This window comes from Artibeus jamaicensis, unplaced genomic scaffold (genome assembly GCF_021234435.1).
Source record: "Artibeus jamaicensis isolate MK-2021 breed Jamaican fruit bat unplaced genomic scaffold, CSHL_Jam_final contig_2170, whole genome shotgun sequence".
NCBI classification, from domain to species: domain Eukaryota; kingdom Metazoa; phylum Chordata; class Mammalia; order Chiroptera; family Phyllostomidae; genus Artibeus; species Artibeus jamaicensis.
The window spans coordinates 4,750,348-4,771,337 of record NW_026521445.1 but is presented as its reverse complement, the minus strand read 5'-3'; the positions used below and the strand labels follow the sequence as shown (position 1 = coordinate 4,771,337).

At 43.0% G+C, this 20,990-nt stretch overlaps 1 protein-coding gene across 2 annotated transcripts in view; it reads right to left on the bottom strand.

Annotated features, from left to right (window-relative positions):
* The window catches only part of KCNH1 (potassium voltage-gated channel subfamily H member 1), a 317,432-nt gene extending 301,356 nt beyond the window's left edge, over window positions 1-16,076 (bottom strand). For both annotated transcript variants that reach the window (XM_037136985.2, XM_037136986.2), the window contains exon 1: window positions 15,949-16,076. In XM_037136985.2, the coding sequence (XP_036992880.2) occupies window positions 15,949-16,027 (79 nt within the window). In that variant the 5' untranslated portion in view covers window positions 16,028-16,076. The remainder of the gene's footprint in view (window positions 1-15,948) is intronic.
* Between the last annotated feature and the right edge of the window lie 4,914 nt (window positions 16,077-20,990).

Here is a 20,990-nt window from a genome sequence, read left to right as displayed (position 1 = left end):
GATCCCTCTCATTGACCTGCCAACAGCAACCGAGGCTCAACTACAAGAGGAAAGTTTACTCAGCCCACACAGAGGGCTCACCTTGATAGAGGAGGTTGTGCCACTGGACCCTACAGGACACCTACTACATTAGGTCACGCTACCAAGACACAGAGTCAAAGCAGCTCTACCTAATACATAGAAACAAACACAGGGAGGCTGCAGAATGAGGAGACAAAGAAATATGGCCCAAATGAGAGAACAGATCAAAACTCCAGAAAAAGAACTAAACAAAATGGAGATAAGCAATCTATCTGGTGTAGAGTTCAAAACACTATTTATAAGGATGCTCAATTAGTGAGGACCTCAACAACATGAAAAAGACCCAGTCAGAAATGAAGGCTACACTAACTGAAATAAAGAACAATTTACAGGAAAACACCAATAGAGTAGATAAAGCCAAGAATCAAAGTAATGATTTGGAGCATAGGAAAGTAAAAAACAACCAATCAGAACAAAAGTGAGTATAGTATAAGCAGCCTCTGGGACAACTTCAAGAGATTCAACATTCATATCATAAGGGTGCCAGAAGGAGAAGAGAAAGAACAAGAAATTGGAAATCTATTTGAAATGATAATGAAAGAAAAATTCCCTAATTTGGTGAAGTTTCCTAAACATGCAAGTCCAAGAAGCATAGAGTCCCAAACAAGATGGATGCAAAGAGGCCCACTCCAAGACACATCATAATTAAAATGCCAAAGGTTAAAGATAAAGAGAGAACCTTAAAAGTAGCAAGAGAAAAGAAGTTAGTTGTCTACAGGGGTGTTCCCATAAGACCGTCAGTTGATTTCTCAAAAGAAACTTCACAGGCTAGGAAGGGGTTGGCAAGAAATATTCAAAGTCATGAAAAGCAGGGACTTACAGCCAAGACTGCTCTACCCAGCAAAGATACCATTTAGAACCAAAGGGCAGATAAGGAACTCCCCAGATAAGAGAAAACTAAAGGAGTTCATCATCACCAAACCATTATTATATGAAATATTAAAGGGACTTTTTTTATGGCTCATCATTAATTTTATTTTTAAAATTTAACATCTATTTTTTTAATAATTATCTTTTTGGGTTTTCTTTTTATGTTTTTTAATATATTTTTATTTTATTGATTATGCCATTACATTCGTTCTACTTCCCTTCCTTCATTCCCCTCCACCCTGCACACCCCTCCCCCACCATTCCCCCCTTTAGTTCATGAACATGTGTCTCAAGTTCTTTAGATTCTATATTTCCCCTACTATTCTTACCCTCCCCCTATCTATTTTCTATCTAACAAAGGAGTTCCCATCAGACTGTCAGCAGATTTCTCAAAAGACACCTTACAGGCAAAAGGGCTGGAAAGAAGTATTCCAAGTCATGAAAACCAAAGACCTACAACCAAGATTGCTCTATCCAGCAAAGCTTTCATTTAGAATGGAAGGGCAGATAAAGTGCTTCTCAGATAAGATCAAATTCAAGGAGTTCATCATCACCAAGCCCTTATTATATAAAATGTTTAAGGGACTTACCTAAGAAAAAGAAGATTAAAAAGATGAATAATGAAAGGACAGCAAACTCACAGTTATTAACAACCACACCTAAAACAAAAGCAAATTAAGAGGACAGCTAGATCAGGAGTGAACCATAGAAATGAAGATCACGTGGAGGGTTAGCAACAGGGGAATAGGAGGAGTAAAGGGACTTATTTTTAAATAAGAAGATCAAAACGATGAACAATAAAATGTCAAAAATGCATATTTATTGTCATTTTTAGATTCAATTGTCTATCAAAATGAATATTTTTAGATTCAATTGTCTGTCAACAATTGAATCTAAAAAAAACTAGGCAAACAAGAAGAGCAGACAGAATCAAGGATACAGAGAGTGTTTTGATGGTTGCGGAATGTAAGGGATGTGTGGGGGAATGGGTGAAGAGGTGAGGGGATTAAGAAACACAAATAAGTAGTTACAGAATAGCCATGGGGATGTAAAGTATAGTACAGGAAATGGAGTAGCCAAAGAACTTATACTCACGACCCATCAACATGAACAATGGTGGGAGGATTGCCTGAGGGAGAGGGGGGTGCTGGGTAAAGGGCTAGAAGAGGAAAAAATCAGGAAAACTCTACGAGCATAATCAACAAAATATAATTTAAGAGAAAGACCAGGAAATGATAGTTGGATTTGCCTGAACGCAAATCAAATCTATACCAAAAGGAAATTTTTTTTAAATCAAAAAGGAGAGATCAGGGTTTGGTAATATTAGGGATAAAGGAGAGGATAGGATGCAAAATAAGAAGTGTAGCCATCACGATGCACTTAAATAAAATATCTAAAATCTTAATATCAGCAAGTCTCTTTGTAGCTCTACTATGTTTTCAACAGTAAAATTCCATGAAAATCACTTTTCTAAATTGTTAACGGCCCAATCTTTGCACAATACAAACTGAACTCTCTGGAGACTCAGTAGTTATTTGCTTTGTCTATGATTTTAATATCTTACAAAAATACATTTTTGATTAAGTCAGTAAATTACAATGGGGAGAGAGATTTCAATTTCAAAGCAACCTCAGACACTGCATTTACTGGGTAGTTATCCTTAAGTACGTGGTTTCTAAAGCATGACCTCAATCTTCAAGATTCAGCTTCAAATTAAAGGATTTTAAAACAATAAAAACAGATGAGTCTGTTTCACAAGCATATGGGAGAGAATGAGAATTTACCTGAAATTGTGTTAAAAATGCAGAGACTTTTTTACCAGTCAACGGTACTTTACATAATAACTAAGAGCTCAGTGATATGCTAAATTACTAATGAGAAATACTTATTTTGTGTGGTCACTTGCTTAAAAATGGTACAATAAATTAATCAATCATTATTCTCAATGGCATAGTCATAATACCTTCTGAATGTATATCTGTACATATGATAGGTATTTTGAACAAAACTCTTAAACCATTATTGAATGAATAACAAAAAAATTTACCCACAGAACTTTTTTAAAAGGTGACTCAAAGTAAGAAATGTAAAAATATTAAATGGTACTAGGGAAATAATTTTTTGCAGTTACTGTTACATGTGCCTCCCCCATTTTAAAACTTTCATGGTAAATGGCTCCGTAAGGTCAGGGTACAGCATCAGGGTGGAAGGAAAGGAATCTCAGAGCAGGACCAGTTTAATACAACAAGTACTGGAGGATCTACTTTGTCCCAGACATGGCGGGAATGCAGGGGACCCATTCCTCCATTTGAAAGCTATATCCACCTTCCCCATCTAGCTCTATCTGTCCCACTCTACTTAGCACGTAAGTTCATATCCTGCTCCCCAACCCAGGAGTGGACAACTGGCCAAATAGCCCGTATAGTCAGGGCTGAGTCCAGAATTTCATTCTGGACTCTCTCCAGAATGAAAACTAAGACACTAAGGCTGAAAGTTCTATGAAGTTGACCATGTACATGCTGGTAAGTAAATGGGGAAAAGTGGTCCTGAGAAGGAAGTGGGGAGAGCTATTGAGGCATGGGAGGGAAGAAATGGGCAGACACAGACGGACGGGCAAGTTGGTTAAATGGAGGCAGAGACTATATACGAAGACAGCAAACAGGGACGGATAGAGAAAGAGATGACAGACAGATAGTGACCAAGACAGCAGACAGAGACATGGACAGATGGGGAGAGACATGAACAAAAAGGCAGACGGCAACAGAGACAGACGACAGAGACCATCACTGGCAGGAAGAAATCAGCAGAAGTAGGCAGGTTGGAAGACAGACAAATGGGGAAAGAAGAGGAGTGGGGATGGAGGGACATGGAATATGGGGAGACAGGACAGGATAACACAGAGTGCAAGTACAGCTCTGTGAGCCAGAGCTGAAGGATGAGCACCAGAGAGCAAGAAAGAGATCGACAGGCAGACCTTGAGTGAGTGAGAGACCAAGAAAGTACAGGAGGGCCCTGGCTGGTGTAGCTCAGTGGATTGAGCTTGGGCTGGGAACCAAAGGGTCACCCAGTTCGATTCCCGGTCAGGGCACATGCCTGGGTTGCAGGCCAGATCCCCAGTAGGGGGCGCATGAGAGGCAGCCACACATTGATGTTTCTCTCCCTCTCTTTCTCCTTCCCTTCTCTCTAAAAATAAAATAAATAAAATCTTAAAAGAAAGAAAGTACAGGAGAGAGTAAGGAGAGAGACTAAGACCAAGAGCCAGAGGGAGATACCAAGAAAGAAAACCAGAAAATTCAAAAAGAAGGCATCACTACCGACAAATGAGAGGTCGGGATTGGAAAGCTGGGACAGAATAATAGACCTCATTCACACACGGGGACCCACCAAATGGCCTGGCCACCTCACAACTCTAAACCTCAGTTAGCCTGCACAGGAAATGCTTCATTGTCAAGGAGACCTAACACCAATCACAATGCTCCAACTCAGTGTTAGCTAGCTTACCTTTCCCAGGAAATCAGGACCTGCTGGCCAACCTCCAAACCAAGCACCCCCATTGCTGTGTGGCGGCTTTTAATGTTCTATAAAACTCGCTTGTCCCTGAAATCCCTGGGGAAGAGTGCTCCACTACACTCACCCACTCCATGGATTGTTTTTTCTTAAATAAAGGTCATCAAACTTGTACTAAATTGTTTCACTTTTGTCATTTGACAGCAATTACAGAGAAACATGGCACACTCAATGAAGTCGGCCAAAGCACAATTCCTGGACATTCTAAGTAGGTGAGAAAACTACAAAGTAAAATTTCATCTGACTGAAGGAGAATGACTAGAATTTAGGACATTCTCTGTCTTTAAAAAGTATCAGCGGACATTTCAAAAAGTGGATTGAGCACAGACACTTATTTCCTGTCTTTGAGTGATGGCTGAAAAATTAAGTGGAATATACCCACAGCAATAAAGAGAAGAGAGTTACGAGCAGGCGTGAGCTCCATTTCTGGGAGTGAAAAGTAGATAGGAGATAAAGTGTGGCAGAAGAAGCCTCGATTTAAAACTTCCAGAGGGATCTGAGCAAAGGAGGGGGAGGGGTCAGGTCATGAAGCCAGCAGGTCTCTGGAGAGACTTAGGACATTGAAAATGCTAGCTCCTACCTGATGCAGGAATGGGATGTGAGCAAAAACTGGTAGACTAATTGAAAGTCTACAAAGAAAAAGTCCACTCATTCTCAGACACACACCATCCTCCATACACACACCCTGGCAGCCAAACATTAACCGCTCAAGTAAAAAAAAAATGCGTGGGGTTGTCTTGAAAGCAATTGTCCCCAAACTGCAATGTCAATCACAATTGCCTGGAGGGCTGGCAAAACACGGATAACTGGGGCCCAGCCCCACGGTTTCAGGTTTATTAGGTATGAGGTTGGGCCCTGAGAATGTGCATTCCTAATGAGTTCCCAGAGATTTTATTGCTAGAAATTAACCAAAGGCAATTTACCTAATCTCCTTAAACCTCAGTTTCTATACTTGTAAAATGGGAGTAATAAAAGTACCCTCAGAACAGAGTCAGAGTGAAGATTAAAGGAGATGATGCACGGCAAACCCATGGCATGCGGCCAGGCGTGCAGGTGAGAAAGCCTATGTAATTTGTCCAAGGTCAGGATGATAACCAATAACTATAATTGGTGCTTAGAACTAGTATTAGCTGGCTTCTATAGTCTCTGATAAACTCCCAGTTTACTTATGGGCTGACCTGACTTCTGAGGTCATTAGTACCTGAATGCACACCCCCTCACCAAGTTCACCCTTGTGACTGGAACTGGTCTGGACAAAAGGTTGAGAAAGTACTTCATGCTGAGAATAAGTAACTGGTTCTACTGACAGAGGCCTGGTGAGAAGGTAACGGCACGCTCAGATGGGTAATTAGTGGAGTGCTATTGACATTGGCATGGGTGAGGAAATGGCAGTGGTGTGTTGGTAAACTGACAGGGGTGGTGGGAGCTCTGACTTAGAGCATTGGCCAATTTCTGAGGTGTAAATACTCCCACCATGGCAGATTTCAAGTTGGCAAGGTGAAATCTACAGACCAGGATTCTAGAAGAGGTGTGCATGATCAGTTCTTGAGAGGTGGTGCCAGCCAGCTCACTGGCCCCAGCACACCACTGAGGGAACCTAAGGGATGGTGCAGTAACCCAGGATTAGTGAGTTGGAAACTTTAAGCTACCTAACCCTAACCCAAGTCCAAACCCAAAGAGAGGGGGCTGGAGATGTGAACTGTATTCAAGGGAAAACGGCTAGGCTGCTGCGATGGCATTGCAGGGAGGAAACTAGGAGAATAAATACCACGAGCTCCACCTCTTCCCTCCTAGTTCACAGTGGTAGGCCCCACAAGCTGAAGCCAGCCAGGAACCAGAAATCATGGGAGCCTATTGACAAAATCTGTTAATATATAGGTCAGCCTCCCAGGAGGCAGAACAGGTTGGAAAACCAAAGGGATGCTCAACTTCACTAGCTATAGTGGAAATCCATATCCTAACCACAAAGCGGTACCACTTTACACCTGTTAGAATGACTATTACCAATGAGGCAAAAACGACAAGTGTTGGAGAGGATGTGGAGAAAAGGGAATCCTTGTACACTGCTGCTGGGAATGCAAACTGGCACAGCCTCTACGGAAAACAGTACTGATGTTCTTCAAAGAATTAAGAATAGAACTACAACCCTGGCCCAGTGGCTTAGTTAGTTTAGAGCGTTGTCCTTTACATCAAAATGTTTCAGGTTTGATCCCTAGTCAGGGCATGTATGAGAAGCAACCAATCAATGTTTCTCTCTCACATCGATGTTTCTCTCTCTCTCTCCCTCTCTTTCTCTCTCCTCTTCATCTCCCCCCTCTTTTTCTTCTTATTTCTCTAAGGTCAATAAATAGATCCTCAAGTGAAGATTTAAGAAAAAAAGAGTAGAGCTACCATATGACCTAGCAATCCTTCTTCTGGGTATTTACCTGATTTGAAAACACTTACTCATAAAGATACATTGGTCCCTATGTTCATTGCAGCACTATTCACAACAGCCAAGACATGGAAATAACCTCAGTGTCCTTGGAAGGATGACTGGATAAAGAAGACGTGGCACCTACATACAATGGAATACCACGGTGAATCTCGAGAATATCATACTAAGTAAAATAAGTCAGACAGAAAAGGATAAGAACCATATGATTCTATTCCTATGTGGGATATAAAACAGAAAACAAAAAATGAACGAGTAAAACAAGCAAACTCACAGACACAGATAACAGCATGGTGACTACCAGACGAGAATGGGGGTACCGCAAGGATGAAGAGCATAAAAGGAGGACAAATATACGGTAACAGAAGACTAGACTCTGGGTGGTGAGCACGCAGTGAAATGTCTACATCACCTGTAGTGATATACTATAATGCTCCTCACTAATGTTACCCCAACACATTTAATAATTTTTAAAAAGAAGAAAGTGGCTATAAGGAGGCAAACAAATGATATGTATTGCACACTGGGCCATGCAGAAGCTCAAAACACAACCTTAATAATAGCAACATAGAACTCTAATCTACTCAATCCCTATAGTGCTGAGAGAAAACAAAAATAAAGAAAATAAAAAACTTAAAAATCCATTTAGATGAAATAAAGATAGCCTTATCATTCAAATTAACTCCATTTCCTTCCAAGGTTGTGAAGTTCTAGTCTAAATATGCTTCCAGCTTCACTTTTCATAGAAATGAAAGTTAAGCAGGAAATAAATATTGGTCAAACTTGCCAATAGAGAATCATCTTGCAAATGCTGATTCCGGCACACTCAGAGTGCTCATGAGGATGCCTGTGCTGTTGCTTTAAGAGAAAAAGGAGGTAATGAGAGGTCATTCCTCCTCTTTACAGAAGCATCTATGTCACTGCAGAACCTTTCAAAAGCTATGAGAAACAATAGTTTTGAGGCACTCTCAATTAATGATTACATTAATAATAATGGGATTGACTCAGGTAATTTCAAAACATCAGTTTTATGCAACATAGGACTAACTGAGAAGTTGTCATTTTAATTTACATAATGAACAATCTCAGCATGAGTAAGCAAATTGATTTTGATCATTGGCATAACTTGATAACACCCAATCAAAAGAATTTTAAGCACTTTAGTCACTGCCAGGAGAGTATGGCTGTTAGGGCAGAGACCATGAACCTGAGGGAGATGCTGAAGCTGGCCAGAGTGCACATGGTTCGGAGAGACTGCGCTTGCACAGAGAGCAACCAGAGCATCAAACAATTTCCAGCGTCTGTAGTGAACCCTCACCACGGGTGAGCAACCCAAAACAGCATCCCAAAGAAGACAGAGTGATGAGCTAGCCCAGAGGAATGAGACTTGTTTAAAATCTCAGAACAAAGCTTCACACATTCTGCAACTATCCTCTTTAAATTGACTGAAGGGATCTGGTCATCCCACATCCAACCTCACAAAAAAGCAAACAGCTATAAAATCTATGAATAACTTCGAGTAAGGACTTTATAAGGGGAAAATGAGTAGCACATGCTGAGTCGAGGTAAGAGCTCTTAAATCTTTGGGGAGGTTTACAAAGCATGTTCGTCTTCTGCATAGACTCCTCCCTGAGGGATCACGAAGGTCTCACTTGCTTAGGAATTCCCCATCCCTAGCACAGTATCAGGCACATAAAAAGTCCACCACGCTTATGAAACTATACCACGAGCTAGCCTTTGCTTGGTGTTTTAATTTGTCCTTGATTTTTTTATTCTTCCATGAAATCTGTGCTTTCCCTTCAGTCATTTTGTTTTATTTCTTTCACTAAAATAAACATAAATCATTGACTTCCTAGTTCCTTCCCACTTCCAGCTCTAACTCTTACATAATCTCTGTCCTCAGGGTTTGCTGCTTCTCAGTTTAAGAAAATGAGTCTCTTGCACACACACACACAGAGACACACACACCATTTGCATATGCCCTTTGCACATGATTCTAACTGTGCAAGTCTTTCACGTCATTTACCATCATGTGTGAGTGAGTTCACACTGCGAGAACATTCCAACACACAGTGGATACTAATGCCTCCCAAAGGACAGGAGCGAGTTTTATTTTCATTTCATTTTGATCATGTGCTCACTACTAACATAACCCTAACTGACCCTGTTTCATTACTAGATTGTTCGGGCTATGTCATTATTCAAAAAAAAAAGAAAGAAGGAGAAAATACCAATGTTGGCAAGAATGTGGAATGATAAGAACTCTAATACACTGCTGGTGGGAATATAAATTGATACGATCCTTTGGAAAATTGTTTGACAGCCTCTACTGCATTTAAATATACACAGTTAGGCATATATGATATATGTCCATGTCCCAAAAGACAAGTGCATAATTTTTATGGCAACATCAATAGCAAACCAAGAAACAGAAACCTGAAACAACTCACATGTCGTTGAAACAACCCACATGTTGTTGGAGGAGGTCATTGAGAGGATGTCATCTGTTGGTTGATGCTTGAGCTGGACCCAGCTAATCAGAGGCTCCTCAGCCCCTGCCCTGTCCTTGGAATGCAAGCTCTGCCCACCATTCCCACAGTGAGAGCAAGTTCAAGGACACAACCTTGAGAAAGGAAGATGTTCTTAAGGCCATCTTGACTGATACATGAGTGAGCCAAAGCCTCTATACAAACTTAAAATTCTGGTTGGCAGCGCAGAGATCTACTGAGTTTTCAGCCGCCCAAGGCAAGCTTGTGTGTAAGCTCCCTTGTATATTAAACCTGCCGCCTATCATCCTCTCCTCTTTCTTGGGTCTCCCCTCACATTCTGTGTCCAGGGGCCAGTTTGCATACAAATGCATGTCCATCAACAGCATTCAGAATGGATAAATGAAATCTGTCTTATGATCACACCACAAAGCCTTACACAGCAGCGGCAATGAAAGAACAGTATATGCAACAACATGGATGAATCTCCAACTGAAAAGGAATATATGCTGCCGGGTCCCCTGCATATAATGCTCAAAAACAGACAAAAATAAGCTACATACAAGGTTCAGGAACACAAGACAAAGTGGTAAAATCATGAAGAAATGAAAGACGTGATCACCATAAAATCAGGAGATGGTTCCCTTTGGAGATCAAGGGACTGGAATCAGGAAGAGTTCCAGGGAGTTTCTGGAGAGCTGGCAAGATTCGATTTCTTGACCTAGGTGGTGATGGCACAGTAGTTACTTTATACAAAGTGTAAGCTGTATTAAATTATGTTATGTGTTTTTCTATTGTAGGTATTAAGTAATTTTTAAAGGTTAAAAAGGGGGAAAAGAATCGAGACAAGATAACTTATCAGATTACAAGAAAGAAAAAAAAAGATTTCCAGGTGGAAAAGAAGGTAGGTTAGATCAGTTTCATTCCATAGGGCAGACCTGAAAAATCTGGAAGATGGCAGATTTTGGTAAGACCAAACCATAACAACAGTCAGAAAAGGATAGGGAAGGGGAAAGAGAAGGGGGGGGAGGGGAGGGGAGGGGGGGGGGGGGGGGGGGGGGGGGGGGGGGGGGGGGGGGGGGGGGGGGGGGGGGGAGAAGAGAAGAGAAGAGAAAAAAGAAGACAAGAAAAACAAAAACTATTTCACAACTGTGATTTCTTGAAAACCGAACATCCCTTGTAAGAGAATGAGTGAGTGACCCATCACAGAAGCTATTCAAGCATAACCACCAGGAGGAATGTTCTGGAGACGATTCAAACACTGGAAAAGGGATTGTAAAGAATGTCCCTTCAGACCTGAGGTTCTGTGACTCCCTTTCTCACCAGTTACAGGGGTGGCCACGTTAAGAGATGAAAAACACAAAGGGAAACCATAGTCCAAATATACTAAACGTATAAAGCAGACATTCACTTTTTAGAAAGGGTTTGTTTCAATAAAGAAATGAAAGTATATTTTAAATATTTCTTTCCAAGCCATGAGCTAGCTAACGAAACATAAAAGGGAGGGAAGAATGAGGGATGTCAAAGAAACGCTCTGAAGCTCCACCATAAATGATGAGCTGGTGTTGGGGGAGAAAATGAAGCTGAAAATTCAGTTTACCCACACTTTCCTCAGATGCATCTATTTTTAATGACATATTAATAAAGTAGATGGATTTCATAAAAATTATGGAGTTTGGGGTTTATCACAAATCACAAGACTTCCTCCTCTCAATCCCCTAGCTAACATTAGCCAATAGATTAAACATTTTGACACTTTCGATAACTGGGCTGAAAGTTATCTTAGAACATGTTACAAGAAAAAACAAGCTCTGCTGAGGGGATCATAATCCAGATTATCATCTATTCCTCTTTCAAAACGAGAATGAATTTTACCCACGCTTCTGGTTTATAAACATTCCTGTGGCTCTACGCATCTGTGAGGAGACACAGTGCTACCAGGGGCTCTCCTCCTGTTTGCTAATTATACCAACAACCCGAACCAACTTAACACTATGCAATGTTAGGGGCTAAGGGAAATAGTCTTAAGAAAACTAAGTTGTTTGTTCAACCTTAGCTGCTTGTTCAAGCTTGGGTGGGGGGACCGCACCTACCCCCGGGCAAATGTTCCAGGAAGTTAAGCAGATAGCTTCTTGGAACATCCGTTAGGGGGGGAAATTTTTACCCCTAGCATGAGCCCCTAGGCCAATGGCTAACCTGAGCACGAGCTGTTCCTGAGTCCTGCCAGCCAATCATCAGCAAGATCACGAGCCCTAGCAGAAACCCCTGAGCCAATAGCTAACTGCCACCTTTTGCTTCCGGAAGTCGCTTGCTTGCTCGTTTCTATAAGAACCCTAGCCTGTAAGCATTAGGCGCGACTCTCATCTGCAGCCATCTTGGCACTGCTGTATCCGGAGGGACCCTGAAAGTTTGCCCCTGTGCAGGTAAAACGTTGGCCAATAAAGTAACATCTTTGAACCTCTGAAGGTCTCCATCCTTTCTCTCGCGATTTTGGGATGTAACATGCAAAACACAGCTGATTTAGCAATCTCAAAATTATACACGTATATAAATCCAGACCCAAATGTGCTGTGTTTCACTCCTACCAATGTGCATGGGATTCTTACTGGCACCTACGATTGTTTGATACAGATTTCTGAACACTAAAAAACATGTTCTGCTTGAATGGGACCATTTAGGGTCATATCTTTGTAGTTTCCTGGCACTAAGGTCTGTGAGCCTTCCTGAGGCACATCTCCTATTTGCTTCAGCAAGCATGCTGGGAGTGCCTGCAGATTTAAGCAACCACCAAAAAATATTCTGGAGCAACACTTTCCAACCGTGAATAGGAAGAGAAGCAGGCTGCCTTCACCCATGTGGCAATGAAGTCAACAGAAGGATTTGATATGATGGCCAACATGACCATAAGCAAAATCAAATAAAATCTGGCCCGTTAATGATTCCTGCCAACTACTTCCACCCAGGCAAATATGAGACAATGGTCCAATACTTCCTTCAAATAGCATTCAGAATGTATCAAAGAAAGTTAAACTAGATTTTAGTTCCATCAAGACCAGTGAACACTTTAAAAGCGTTTTTCTCAAATCCAGTGTGAGTCCTAAGTAAGAGCTGCAGCCGGGAAACCTTGCAGAATAGGAGCAAAATCCTTGCACTGAGATTCACTAGAATGTAACTTACTCGGGGTAAAGAGGTTGCTTTTTTCTCACTTCATCCCCAGCATTCAATAAGGCTGCTCAATAAATCTTTGTGAAATGAATGAACCGTTGCAACTGCTGACTCGTCCCTGGGCTGCCTTTAACTGCTATTTCTAACTCTCCCCAACAGCAGGTAAATTATTTAACTGGAGGGTTCTTAATTCCCAAAACACTGAATTGGAAAAACTGCACCTCCTTGGCTGGCTCATGAGGATCAAAGGGGATACTTTATGAAAAGGTGACTTAATATTTTATAACGGGCACACAAATGTTATCTGCCTGTGTCTTCAACCAAACCACCAACAACAGTAAAACTGCTGCCCTCCCTTGAAACAGAATTAGCTTCTCCTTTGCCCTCGTATTCTGTTTGGATGTGGTAGCGTGGCTGTTGGCCAAAATGGATGTTGTTCTTGTTATAACATTTCATTTCATCTCCACTGGGAAATTGTGCTTCTCTAGAGAAAATAATAGTAATCCAAGGAAGGTTGTTTCCTTCCGTACCGTAAGGAGCATGTACTGTAAGAAGCATGGCACTGGGGTCAGGGGGCTTAGGGACTCATCAGCTGTGCCCTCAAATATTTAAGGAAAACCAGGACTTCAGTTTGGTCATCTATACGATGACGGGGAAGGAGGACAGATTCGACGTAAGGTCTGTTTTGTCCTACAGTTCTACAGTATTCCAGACACTAGATATTCAAATGCCCCAAAACAAAGTCAGTTCTCTTATCTATTAGCATATAATGAAAATAGTTTGGTTTTTTTTTAAGAATGATGAAAACGGTTCCACAAGCTAAGTCATAGTGTCTGAGAGACAGTGATGCCACAGGAACGATGAATGTTATCCTCTAAAGAACATCTGCTTCAGGCCGTAGGCCTGCCAGTCTGAATGTCCCTTAATATACTCATGACTCAATTTTCTGATCTTTAAAAGAGAAACAAAAATACTGCATAAAACCACTGGGAGAAAATACCTAATAAAGTGATCAAAATGTAGTGCTATTTAAAGGTGCAATGCTATTTAAAATACTGTATTGTCCAAAAAAAAAAAAGGTTGGTGGATTTTAGGAGGAGACAATCAATATTTTTAAATAGACTTTTTCCATCACAGTAAAATAATAACAAATGCATGTAGATATTGTGATGTTTCTAAGAGTCCACATTTTTTCTAATTGTTTTGAAGAAATATCATGAAACAGATAACTAAAAACTTACATCTATATTTCGAGATCAGAATCCTTTCTTCTGAAATAATACATAATTTAAAAAGTGTGTCCACTTCTCCCAACATGTTTTGTTTGTGTTGTTGATGCTGTCTGGTTGGCTGGTTAATTGAAGTTAAGCGGTTGGAAGTGGTGCCGAAATTAAAGTGCCAGTACTAAAAATATTCCCAGCTAGTCATTCTGCTGACGTCCTACACATGCCTACTGAGGGGAAGTGGCTCTAAGATCAACTCAGCTAGAAGGTATTCTGCCTTCTAAGCTCTAGAATTTCTTTTAATTATGGTGTCAGCTTCAGGATTTTTTAATCTTTATTTTACTGTTGTATCAGCTCCTACGGAGCCCAAGGAATGTTGTGACTGTTACCTGTAAGATTCTCTTACTGCTCCCTCCATTCAAACACACAACATGGTAGACAGTAGATACAGGTTCCCTGTCTCACTTAAAGGACTCCGCCTCTTGACCAAGAAATGATATTGTCATTGATATTTATGAGAAAGTTGACGTCGCTGGCAAAGGTTCCCCAAATCTGCAACACTGCCTCTGTATCACCTAAAAGGCCAGTAACAATAGCAATCACAGCGCATTAACTCTTAAATAGTGATTTTATTTAAAAATCTATAAATACCTCCGGCTTTTTAATGGCAGAAGAGTTCATTGTGGCCGTTCATGTAGTAATTACAATCCCCTTGCAACCTCAGGTAATGGCTATGACCTTGCTCTAAAAGCCACCTGAGTTTGAGTGAGGTATACTTGAAACGAGAGGTGACTGACTAGAAACTCTTCATTAGTCTTATTTTTAAGAGGCACATGATAAATGATCATTTCTAAGGAGTATTTAATGTATGATGATTTGCTATCCTAGTTAAGTTCTTTATTACAAGATGTACTTAAATTACTTTTTAATTAAAATAGCGTAAGTCACTTTTCATGCCCTTCCCCTAACTCCCTAACTAAATCCAAACAGAAGCCCATAGTTTTAATACAAACTCCTAAGGCAGTGAAGCCAAGATATTTACACATTTTTTAAAGCCCATTTCCTGAGTTAGTGCTTCCCGTCTTCCTAATGAACGTCATCTGTCTCTGGAAGGAGAGGAGGGGTCCAGGAGTCCGCTTCTCTGGAGCTGGCCGCCTTTCGTGTCAGTCGTCTGATGAACGGGTGTGCATTGCGCCTCCCCACTGCCCTGCTCCTATTCGCTCAGCAAGCGTTCTGCCAGGGCGCTCCGCTGACTGAGAGTCCTGAAGGCATCTGAAACGTATCCCGTTCCAGCCCTGCTCCTAGGAGTCTCGCCCCACCCCCCACCCTTCGTGCTACTGTCCATCTTAAGGCCGCGGGGAAAGAGAAGGGCGGGGAGCGTTGGTTTATTGGATAATGGAGATTTACAGGCTTGGCGAGTTTGGGAATTTATAGGTGAGCAAGATACATGGGGGCATAAAACACAGTTGTGTTTGGGAGAGAGGAGCTATGACAAATTCGTACCTGTAACCGCTTAGCCAGATCTGCACCTGTGCCCTCCACTTTCCACCTGAGTCTAGGAAATTCTGCACCCCTTGGCCTTAACCTCCGAAGGGTGAGGAGGTGGAATCGGGCAGCCTGCAGCACGTCCTTCGGTCCCCGCGTTCCTACCCCTTGGACTTTTCGGCTGCAGGGATGGAAGGTGGAGGCGGGCGGCCGGAGCTACGGGTCTCCACAGCTGGCTCCCAGGGGGGAGGCGACGCCGCAGGCGGCAGCAGTCCCAGAGCCCTGACAGCCTTCGCCGAGGGGTGGGCTGTGCTGATGGGGAACACGCGGCGTCCAGCTTCCCATCACTTTCCCAGTACTTTGCTCATCCCCTGTCACGCTCTCTGGAGAGGAGACCAAGAAGGTGGGAGAAGGGCCCACCAGGCGTCCCCAGGAGACCTCTCCTCTTGGGTTGGGGGCCCATCAGACTGCGCCCCGCCCTGCCCACCTTTCCCAGCCCCCGGGAGGCAGCCCGGGCGCCCGCGCCGCGGCTCCCGGCACAGCTCCGGGTTCTGCTGCATCTGCTGGCGCGAGAGGCGTCTGCACTAAAGACACGGATGAAAAGCCTGGGTAACTGAAACCCGACTGCACCTCTTACCATTGGACCGCCGGACAATATTCTCCAGAAACGTGTTCTGCGGGGCCACCAGTCCTCTCCTGCCCCCGGCCATGGTCATCCTCCCGGCAGCTCAGGGTCTGGTGGTGTCCCGGCGCAGCTTCTCAAGGCAGCGGAAAGCCGGGCGCGGGGCCGGCGCGCGAGCGCGGCTTGAAGCGCCTCATGCGCCCCACGGGGTCCGGGCGGGCAGGGGCGGCGGATCCCTCCCGCTGCCACCCTCCAAACCTCTTCGCGCCTCCCTCCTTGCGGCCCGCCTCGCAGTGCACTCGCGTGGGGCTCGCCTCGCCGCAGCCGACGCCGGGTGGGCGGAGGGAGCGGCAGAGCCTGGGTCCGCGGCGCCCCCTATCGGGCGCGTCTTCTCTTCACCCCCCCACCCCCCGCGGGCCTGCTGGAGACCCAGCCGGGGTCCCGCGGCCGCAGGGAGGCAGCGAGGCAGCGAGGCAGCGAGGCAGAGACCTGCGGTTGGCCAAGGCTGGATTGGCAACGCCACCCTCTGGGCACATCCGGTACTTGTGTTCAGTGCGCCTTGGACTGGGTAGAGAGCGGGGCCAGAGTGAGCAGCTTTGGTAGCGGATTCACTCCCAAAAAAGTCACCGCGAGTCTTGGGGTAGCGTGATAATGTACCGGTAACTCTCTGTCTTTGCTCTGTTTCAGGCCAGAGCCCCTGAGACTTCTGATGCTCTTGGAACACCCTCCTTCTCCCTCCCCGTAGGGTTTCTTAGCCTCATTTGTGAAGGTGCCCCACCTTGATTGCGAAGCCACTGTTGTACCAGTAATTAACGAGGTTGTGTTGTAGGAGGGCAGACTTGCAGAGTGACTAACTGAGCTCCAGAAGAGCTGTCTTGAGTTGTTTTTAAAGGTAACCAAAAGTCAAATGCAAGGCTCTGGACGTTTGCTAAATTTTGCTGGCTGGCTGACCTGATTTCTACTCTTATCTAATGAGTATTTTTCCCAAAAAAAGCCAAGAAAATATATGAACATATACATAACTTTTTTAGCTGAAGCACACGCTGTTGTGATCAATGAGGTTAGGGAACAGGAACAAACTGTGTGACAAATATCAGAACGAGGGGCTTGTTCTCTGAAGGCAAAAGCTTGGGATAGAGGATAGGGTGGGGTGGGCAGCTTCCCAAACATTTAACAACGAATAACCTCCCTGTTGACTTGAAGGGCAGTCCACACTGCAAGGATGAGGTGCTGGTCCTCAGGCCTGCCCCTGGTATAACAAAGATTTCCATACTCTGAAGGGTTTTGGGTAGGAGCTCAGATGACCCTCCTTTGTTCACTGATTTGGGGACATTTCTCCCTGTACATATGCTTTACCTCTCCCTTTACTATGTGCCCCCTTGAGTATGGCCAGAGACTAAGTCTATTTCCCAACTCAAAAGGAGTGAGTTGATAGTTTTCTAGTTTGCTCCAGGCTAGGTCAACAGTCAACATTAAAACAAAAGAGGAAAAAAACTGGAAACTGCGCCTGCAGCCTCAGTGGTATGGTCCTGACACATCCTGTTACTATATTGCAGAGACCCTAAGTTTATTAGTATCTGAAATAGAACTAATTCTTGCCCTCCAATCTCTGAGTCACTGTGAAGATCAAATGTAGTTATGTATCCCAAAATGTAAAATGTAGTCTAAATTGTAAAGTGCTTGTACCAAGGACAAACATCATTACAGGGACTAAATCATTGGTCCATTACAAATATCACCCTTCGTCTCATCTTGTGTGGACACAAAGTAAACTTACTGCTTTGGCAGAGTTAGGTAAGACTTGCATAGGAACTGAAGGTAATGAAACGCTTCTTCCATGTGATAACATTCTACCCACACTGCAATCACCCAATTTAGAGCTGTGATTTCTTAATCCCTAGCTCCGTCTAGTGGTTCTTTGTTCTATTACAAATGAGGAAACAAACAGTGGTTGAAGAGAATTTAAAATGTGTTTGGTTCCAAGCTGGTTCTATGGTGTCTGCCCACTTCATTTGAATAAGCTCATTTAAATAAATACTTTATCTTATCTACCACACAAACATGCCCAAGGGGGGATTTTTCAAGACAATATTAAAAACCCACCAAGCAACCTCAGAATCCTGCTTGAGAAAGGCAGATAAAATAATGGGGAGAAAGCTGTCATCAAAAGTTAATAAAATTTCTCAGATTTTAATGAGCTCTCATATTCTGTGACTCCAATAAAAAGGAAACAGTTGCTATTCATTTGAGGCTGTTAAAGCCTTGGTGGGCTACCTGATAAGAAAAAGGAACAAGGAGATATCTCCTATTTTAATCTTAAATGCAAAACTATAGTGGTTCTTTCGCACACTGTGTGTGTGAATGTGTGTTACGATTTACAATACTATTATTTTCCTGGCACACTTGAAGAGATTTAAAAAACATCAAACAACACTAAAAAGTCAGTAATCTTTAACCACCATCACTCCTGAGTATGGCAGCATCTCACAGTGCCCACGAAAGCACATCCGCCCATTCCCCCGTACCCTTGGCCAACCCTCAGCCTTAAATGCTGTGGGGATAGAGTTGCGTTCTGCCCTGCCCACATCCTCTTTGACATTCCCAGGCCAGGGAGGCATGTGTTCAGTAAACACACCACCTTTCTTGGGGTGGTTTGACAATGCACTATGCTACCTGCCGCCTTCTGTTCCCTACTCCACCTTCAGTTCCAGGACCTGCTCCATTCAAAGTTCTGTCTGAGCTCTAGCACTGTGGTGTAGGAATCTCAGATCAAAATCTAATCTTACAAATTTGTGAAACTTTCATAATACATTAGTGAAGATTTTGCGATACACCAATGTGCTTTGGCAGACCAGTTGAGAGCCCTTGTGTTTTCTACATACCGGACAAAGCCAATTTGGGTTTAAAGGGGTAACTTTAAATAACTATGACCTGAGTTTCCAATTAAACTCCCTCTTCCCCTCTCTGCAGAAAGTCCCTAAAACTGCCTTAGAACTTCTACCAAGAAAGATACAGCATTTCAAATAAAATCGTATGCAGTTTTATTCTGATGTTTCTTGCTTCCCTTCCTTCTCAGTGGCTCTCCTCTGGCCCTCCCTCCGTATAGTGTCTACCCATCAATCATCACACATGCTTACGTCTCCATCACATAGTAGGTAGCAAGCTCCTTGAAAGAAAGGTAAACTTTACCAATTTCTGTTCTCATAAATGTAATTAAGCCATGCTGTAATTAGTGGGCTCACAAATGGAATCGATAGTGATGGAGGCATAATGCTACAGAGAGAGATTGGAGACTCTGCAAACTGGCTGCAAAAAAATCCAGAAGATGGTCAAATACACTGCTCAACAACACCACTAACAAAACTGTCAAATAAAGAAGGCAATGCCACATGCCAGAGGGAGTGAATGGCATCATGCAAAGACAAGAATTACATTTTTGACATGTTTCCTTTATTCCTCTTTACCTTGTATTAGGTAGAGATGACATTTTTCAGAAACCCTAAACCCATTGCACAGAAGAGAGTTGCCTGCGAGTTCTGGGTGGAAGCAGAAATGAACAAGCAAGGAGGCTCCATCATTAGCAAACCTTTAGCATCATTAGGAGAAGCTGAACCTGGAGGTGACTTTACCTATTCAGCCAGTATAAGTGCAATACCGAAAAGAGGAGGGACTTTCAGCATGGACAATTTCGTTTTTTATAACCCAATGACTGACTTATTTATTATATGTAATTTCTTTTAACAAAATCTTTCTCTTTTTTTTAATCCTCACCTGAGGATGTGGGGTTTTTTTTTATTGATTTTAGAGAGAGGAAGGGAGAGAGAGAGAGAGAGAGAAACATCGATTAGTTGCCTCCCGTACGTGTTCCAACCCAGGATCGAATATACAACCTAGGCATGTGCCCTCACCAGGAACCAACTGGAAACATTTCAGTGCACAGAACAACATTCTAATCAACTCAGCCATGCGGCCAGGGCAACGAAAGTTTTCTAACAGATTTATAGGAAGAGAGCTGAGCAGGCCATAGCCATTGGAACAAGCTGTCCTGCATGACAGCTATCTCCACAAGTGCTGGGAGAAGGAAGAGATGCTCCTGGACAGGACACAGAATCATGGATCTGACTGACAGGGGAAATGACGCCTGATGTAGGGCGATTCTCAACTGTCACTAGCCAATAGGAATTTTTAAATGTTTGTAAAATTAGGTTATAGCCTTCGACATGCCCAAAGCTATTATCCTTCTTTCTCGTTTTCTGTTATCAAAAGGGAACAGGATCTTTTACCACATCCCCACTCATGGAAAACAATTGGATGGCATTTATCACAGCTTAATTTTATTATAACAAACATTTGCTCAGAGTCCAGCATGTGCCAGACACCGGAGTAGATTCTAATGGTGGAAGCATGGTTATGATGGGCACCTGCCCTCAGGAAGCTCAATAAACACTTAGCGAGTGCTTAGCTTCTTTACGACTTCTCTCCTTTTGGCTACTTTCCCCTCCCAGTTGTGCCCTGTAAATCGTGCTTTGTCGGTGAACTACAGTTCAGCTTGATCTCTTCACTGAAGACTCTCCCCTGTCCTCTCAACTGAGGCTTGGCTCTCTCCTAGGGTCTTGGAGTGCCACAGATCCTGCTCCTAGAATCCAGAAATTGAAGTGAGAATCCACCCAGTTCCTCACTACCACATCCAGACTACCACTCTTCTACATCTATGTGAAATATTCCCTTTGAAGTTCATGATCAATAAAAATAATGCTTTACTCCTCTGTACTTTTTTAAAAATAGATTTAGGGGAAATGGAATTCAGTTTCTAAAAAATCAAGATGCCTAAGAGACACTGTAAAGAAATATCGAGTTGGAAGTTGAATACACAGGTGTGGAGCCCAAGAGAAACATCTGGGTGGAGTCAGAGGTTGGAAATCACCAGGTTGCAGCCTCCAAGGAGACTGAGAAGGAGCAGTCTGGAAGCAGGGACAACCTGGAGAAGCAGCAAAGTAGGTGCCCAGAGGGGGTGAATCTTTAAAGGGGAAGAGCGAAGAACTGCATCCCACACCATG